Genomic DNA, 6,905 nt, shown 5'->3' with positions numbered 1-6,905 from the left:
CCCTTCTTCCCTCCCCTCCCTCACTCTCTCTCTCTCTCTCTCTCTCGCTCGCTCGATCTTCCTTACCCTCTTCATCACTCCACCTACCCCCCACTCTGGTGCACAGACGCAACCCAGCCTCCGTAAACCTCCACCACTGGTTCAACTTCTCTATACTGGACGACGGTGAACACGTTTTCAACCCTATTCGCTTCTCCTCGACCCTCGTGGTGCCCTCTTCTCATTCTCTCACTCTCTCATTCTCTCTCTTTCATTCGCAAACCGACGACAAGGGTCCGTTCGAATAACAAGGATTACTGTGGGATTGTTCCGTATACCCGGACACCCAATCCGCACCTTTCTCTTTCTCTCTGTATTTCTCTTTTTATTTTTTTATTTCTTTCTTTTTTGTTTATTCCCTTTTTTTTTCTTTCCCTTTACCACCGATTATCCTTACGATAATTTTATTTGTCGAAGAATTCCGAAACAAAAATTGTTTTTCCGTTTCTACTATAATTTCTATAATTATTCGAAAAACGATTAATGTTCGCAAGTCATTTTTCAAATCGGATATCAAACGTCTTCGAAAATTTCTTATAAAATAGTCGTGCTGTTCTAAAATATAATTTGATATCGTTCGGAGTATATAGAAAAAAAGATTCATTCGTTAACATCGTTATCATTTTTGCTACATTTTTATTATCCATCTATGCTTTGTCGTGATCTTTTTTTCAAGATGTGATCATGTTTTCAAATTATTTTTGAGATCGTAAAATAAATGTTTACTAGAAACATTTAGATGCGTTTATATTATCCTATGAAAATCATTGATTTTTTCTGGTATGTGTCTCTATCTATTTGGATTGCATAATATTGAGTATTTTTTATTGAAAATTTATATGATTATGTATATAACTTTTAATATAAAAAATAAAAAAAAATACTTCAGACTCAATAGAGGGAAAAAAAAGAAGAGAAAAAAAATATAATATCAAAATAGTGGCGGTGCAGATCACAGAAAAGATCTAGAATTTTTAATCACAGACGATCATAAAACGAAGATCGATTGTCCATCAACATCAATGATTAGTCATCGCCATGTTTTTTTGCTTTTATTATCTATCTACTATCGTGATAAGTCAATGATAAATTTTTACCGACTGCGAGAAAACTGTATTACCGATAGCGACAATTTAATCGATAACTTACAATTAATAGATAGACAATGTTCATGTTTGTTTGTTTATTTCGAAAAAAGAAAAAGAAGGAAAAAAAAATGGAAGAAAAAGAAGAAAATGAAAATGAGTAATAATAATCGGAGAACATGAATCGAAAACAATTTCAAGAGGAAAGACAAGACGAAGTTGATAACGGGATATATAAGCCACGCTCGACTTCCGTTAAGTCGAACAAAATTCTAAAGCGAGTGCATATTTTGTTCTCTCTCTCTCTCTCTCTCTCTCTCTCTCTCTCTCTCTCTCTCTTTCTCGTATAAATACACGCGTCGTTTTCGTTATCTTATCTATGACACGTTTTACTACAACGACGATGAATTGCTCGCTATAAATTTCTTGCTCATTTACGAAGATGAATAACGAATGTGTTTATATATATATATATATATATATATATATATGCATGTATATATATATATATGCATGTATGTATATATTCACATACATATATACTCAATGCATTACATAGTTTATTATCGATTATCTTCAGCGTAAATAAATAAAAATCAAAGAACAATAGAATGTGGATAAAGCGAAGATAATCACAACGTTGATTGACTTAAGAAAGAGAAAAAAAAGAAAAAGAAAAATCAAAAGAAAGAATAAAAAAATCTTTCTCGTATCTCGATTTGATTTGACTGCGATTCTCGAAGATATCTCAACCCTTCGTCCGAGATAAACGATCGACTTAGAGTTCAAGTTTCCTCTACGGGATGAGATCACGTAATCCTATCGATTCAGGAATCCCATAATATGTTTGTTATATCGTTTCGAAATATTTCTTTCGATTTCATTTCTCCCCATGCATATGGAAAAAAATACTTTCTTTCTTTTTTCTTTTCTTTTCTTTTCCTTTCGTAGGGAACCAAACTATCTGTGCGTGTGTGTAATTTTTTTCTTCTTTTTTTTAACTCTGACCTCATATCCATAGTATTCCGTTTCTCTATCCTTTTCTCACATGTATATGCATGTATGTATATATCTCGACCAGGTTGCAAATCACGCAACTTTGTCTGTTCCGCTTTACAACGCATCGTGCTTAACGGTATATCTACTGGTTTTGTAATACGAGGGCCATTTGAAAAGATCGCGATTATTTTTCTTTCTTTCTTTCTTTTAAATGTATAAATTTCATTCTTAAAGTGAAATACGTCTTAAAGTAAAGAAAATAAAGTTCAAAGAAAAAGAGAAAAAATAAAAAGAAAAAGAAATGAGCCGCGAATTTTTCAAGCGGCATTAGCGTTCCTTTAGTCCGCGTGTCTACAACGTGTTTAAAATTCTGCAAGTAAAAATTCAAGGAAGGACGTTCTACCAGATTGTTGGATAAACTCTAATGAATAAAGAAGAAACGAAAAAAAAAATATATATATATATATATAGAAAAAAATCTACGAAGCTTAAAAAGATCAATTACTTGTACGTTGTGCAAACATAATACGTAAGAACGTTTCATTGATTTTTCATCAACATTTCATTGACTGCGTATTCTCAATTCAGAAGGGGTAAGAGGGAGGGTGAAAAAGACATGGAGAATTGCGTCTCTCTATCTTTCCTCGTGTACAAGGGGAATTGATGTCTTCCGAACGAAGTCGAGCGATGTAAACGAGGGAGTAAATCGCATTCATTATGCAAATCTATGATCGCGTTTATCCTGGCTTTAGAAACTTGGCTACCGCGTTATATTCTACTCTAATCGTTTCTAGCTTCGCCATGGACTTTGTCAGACGAATGAAAATACAAGATTCCAAAATGTGTGTATATACATATATACATACATATATATTTGTGTAGGTATATAGATGTAACCTGCGTATCTGCGCGTGCGTGTTTCTGTATACGTGTCTGTATGCGTATAGGTTGAAGAAAGCCGGGCATGTATAAAAGGAATAATATCGTTGACTTTTTAATGTAGTTTTTAACGAGCACGTTTATCGAATTAACTATTTCCGACGAAGCGGTAAAATCCGAGGATATTCACTAGCATGCGATTCTGTCTCTCTCTCTCTCTCTCTCTCTTTCCTTCCCCCACTCTTTAAAACATTCGCTTTACGATCCCGGACACGAGAGAAAAAGAGAAAGAGGGAGATAAAGAGAGAAAGATAAAGAGAGAGAGAAAGAGAGAGAGAGACGAAACGAGACGAGACGAGGGCAGGAAAATTTATTTCCCACCTCGTCGAGTCGAGTCGAGTCGAGTCGACTAAAGCCGAATCGTCCGAGCGAGTCATCGGCCGAACGAGCGACGTCGAAGCAAGCCGAAATTTATTTTTCATTACGACACTCGCGGTACGCATACGGTTATGGACAATTATGTACCTCGAATGCGACATTATTCCTACGAATATATCGCGCGTCGCGGTAGGGTAAACGAGAAAGGGTAAATCGGCATTTGCGGTCGTATTAATGCGGTCGACGCCGATACATACGTATACACACATACGTGTATATATATATTATATATATATATACACACGTCCGTATATCGTATATACCTACATACACCTATATAAATGTATACATCGTACATACACGGTGTACGTACACGTACGTATACACACACGTTAGACTTCCAGCCTGGATACGCGCAATTAATTTCCCTCGATTAAAGAGCCGCCTCGCCGGTATGTCATACATATGTATGTATGTACATATCAATGTGTTATACACGTCGATCAAAACATTTTTTTTTCGATTAATAAATTACATACACGTACTTCGTTTTCTTTTTCCCCAATTCTTTTCCTTCTTTCTTGTTTACCTTTCTTTTTTTTTCTTTTTCCTTTCTTTTTTCTCGTTTTCGTTTTCATATTTTGACTAACAAGCTTTTCATAAGATCCCCTTCTACGTCTTTCTCTTTAATTCCGATACGATGTTCGACGTTGCAGAGATCTTAAACTGTGTAAACACTCGAGAAGAACTTTATCCTAATGCGTATGTTTTATCATTCGGAGAAGTTTGTATCGACAATCCAATACAAACTATCTGTGGTAAGTACTTGAGAATGTCCGTGTTTATATAGCTACGCGAATACCGCAATCTTATGTATGTACATTATGGTAAACGTTCTAAACGAGTATAACATTATAACGTATTAATGATCGTTCAAATGATGCTCGAAGAGACGAAGCAATTTTTTTTCTTTTTAATATCGTCTATAGCTCGTTCTCTCTCTCTCTCTCTCTCTCTCTCTCTCTCACTCACTATCTCGCTCACTTATTAGATAGAAAAAAGTAAAGAAAATTTAATAATATTAAATATCGCGTGGACACGACAATTGATTTGTATGTATACGATAGTATTACTCACGTTCGTCGCAGTTTTCGTTGTTGAATCAATCGTAAAGCGTAGCAGCCAAGTTGAATAGGTCATATCGTTTGTTTATCCTCTCGTCCAAAACACTGTCAAACGGCCAAACGATGTCCATTTTTTTTCCATTCTCCCATTTCAAGTAGAAACCATTGGCGCCATCTTGCTAATGATCCCTCAATCCTTCCTCTTTCAAATTGACCGTAGCCGATATTATTCCTCTCCACTCGTCTTTAGCAACTTCTATCTCACACACATACGAAAGCACACAACACACAATAGTAATAAAACAAACTTACAAGGTTAGACACAATTAAACACACAATTTTCGATAGACCAAACGTCGCCGCGTCGAGTTTTACTAACCGATATCACTGGAATTCTCGATAAACACGCATCCTCCGACGAAATCCTCTCGCACGGTCTAAACCACGAGCAAGATGGCCGATCGCCGACCAATCGCGCGCCTCCTTTTAGCGCGCTCCTTAAGTCCGATCTACATTCGACTAAAGACGAATTACTACTGATACGAGAAGGCTCGTTTAAATGTTTATGTTTATTCTTCGTTACAGCCGATGTTTACTACGTTATAAATCAATCTACGTGTTTCCTTTTGTTGTTGTTTTTACTTATTATTAATTAGGTCGGTACCGACGATACGGCCGTGTGACGAACTTAAGGAGTACCACTCTAGTCACAATAAATCTTTCACCCGTTTAAATACTCGCTACATTTTTATTATCGATCATCCTTCTTCTTTATATAATTTTTATTATACCTTCGATATATTTCAATTAAATCGATAGAGATTCGTCATATCATATATATTGGAAACTTTATGTTTTGTATTTACGGAAAGCCGTTGACTCCGATGGTTAAAATCCGGCAATCACAGGCCAAGGCGCTGAGAGTCTCATGGTCTTTTCCTGTTCACGCTTGCTCCGACGGAGACGCGAACGTAAGTTATAGAATTAGATATTCGATATTGTGACCTTTCTTTTTGTCGGTGAGATGTGATACTGTGATTTCGTAAGGTCGAGGATATTTCTAAAATACGTGCGAGCGTCTGTGTCTTATGAACGTTTTTTTTACATCGTTCGATAAGCAGTCTAACCATAATCGAGACCACATGGTGACATGTTTTTCTCGTTTCAACGTACAACAATTATTTTTTGAAGAATTCATTAATACTTTAATAAAACTTTTTTCGATGAGCAAATTCATTTTCTACGAACGTAATTAGTCAATTGGATGATCGTGTACTTCTCAAACAGAATGATTTTTGTACTTCTTTAAAATATATTTTTACATTGTGAATGAATTTTATGTATTAGCGAGTATCGATTAAATTTCATCTACTGTTTTGTAAAATTATGTTATGCTAAACGTTTTTATTTGATATTAATAAGATTACATAGAATATTTCTTTCTTATTTGATCTGTTTACCTGACATTTACAGTGCGACTTGTTTGCGTTGTTTTTGTTGCCTCGGTTTACTTTATGTTACTAACAGTGGTAGATATTATTAATTGCTGTTCTTAACCTAAAATATTTTCTTTCAGATACATAATGCCAGATATTGAAACATTTGATGATGTGGTTACTACCACAAACACGTTACCAGTTGCACTTTCTGCCGAGTTACCGGAGATCAAATTGTTCGGTCGCTGGAATTGTGATGACGTGCAAGTTAATGATATGTCCTTACAAGATTATATCGCTGTAAAAGAGAAGAATGCCAAATATCTTCCACATTCAGCTGGGCGTTATGCAGCCAAACGTTTTAGGAAAGCTCAATGTCCTATTGTGGAACGTCTTACAAATTCTTTGATGATGCACGGAAGAAATAATGGAAAAAAATTGATGGCTGTTAGGATCGTAAAGCATGCTTTTGAAATTATTCACCTTCTTACTGGTGATAATCCTTTACAGGTACGGAATTAATACTTTTATTTAAAGTTGCTTTGTATTTTTATCGTATTGATTTTTTGTCAAAGTAAGAGTATACATTCTATAAAAGTACTTATGATTTTATAGGTTCTCGTAACAGCCATCATCAATTCAGGACCTAGGGAAGATTCCACGCGTATCGGTCGTGCTGGTACAGTTAGAAGACAAGCTGTAGACGTTTCTCCATTACGTCGCGTTAATCAAGCTATTTGGTTATTGTGTACCGGCGCGAGAGAAGCGGCATTCCGCAACATCAAAACAATCGCAGAATGTTTAGCCGATGAACTTATCAATGCTGCGAAAGGCTCGTCGAATTCATATGCGATAAAAAAGAAGGATGAACTTGAACGTGTTGCGAAATCTAACCGATAAGCGCCATGCGTTTATGACACATTTAAATAAATCTTATGTTTAAAAAAAAAATCTTTTAAAAAACC

General features: G+C 35.5%; 2 protein-coding genes across 5 annotated transcripts in view; one reads left to right on the top strand and one right to left on the bottom strand.

The window, feature by feature from the left end:
- The window catches only part of LOC127064921 (zinc finger protein 608-like), a 180,207-nt gene extending 175,207 nt beyond the window's left edge, over positions 1-5,000 (bottom strand). For 3 of the 4 annotated variants that reach the window (XM_050996587.1, XM_050996590.1, XM_050996584.1), the window contains exon 1: positions 4,518-5,000. The gene's annotated coding sequence lies outside the window, so the exon portion shown is untranslated. The remainder of the gene's footprint in view (positions 1-4,517) is intronic. The other variant, XM_050996591.1, reaches the window with a different exon arrangement.
- A 322-nt stretch (positions 5,001-5,322) lies between these two features.
- On the top strand, positions 5,323-6,891 carry LOC127064948 (40S ribosomal protein S5). Its single transcript, XM_050996654.1, has 3 exons — positions 5,323-5,475; positions 6,081-6,450; positions 6,556-6,891. Exons 2-3 carry the CDS (start codon positions 6,088-6,090, stop codon positions 6,838-6,840), a joined length of 648 nt encoding a protein of 215 aa, XP_050852611.1. The 5' UTR covers positions 5,323-5,475; positions 6,081-6,087; the 3' UTR covers positions 6,841-6,891.
- Positions 6,892-6,905: the final 14 nt, after the last annotated feature.

The sequence above is a fragment of the Vespula vulgaris genome, chromosome 7, assembly GCF_905475345.1.
Source record: "Vespula vulgaris chromosome 7, iyVesVulg1.1, whole genome shotgun sequence".
NCBI classification, from domain to species: domain Eukaryota; kingdom Metazoa; phylum Arthropoda; class Insecta; order Hymenoptera; family Vespidae; genus Vespula; species Vespula vulgaris.
Note: the sequence above shows the minus strand (reverse complement) of the source record. Positions and strands in the feature narration are given on the sequence as shown.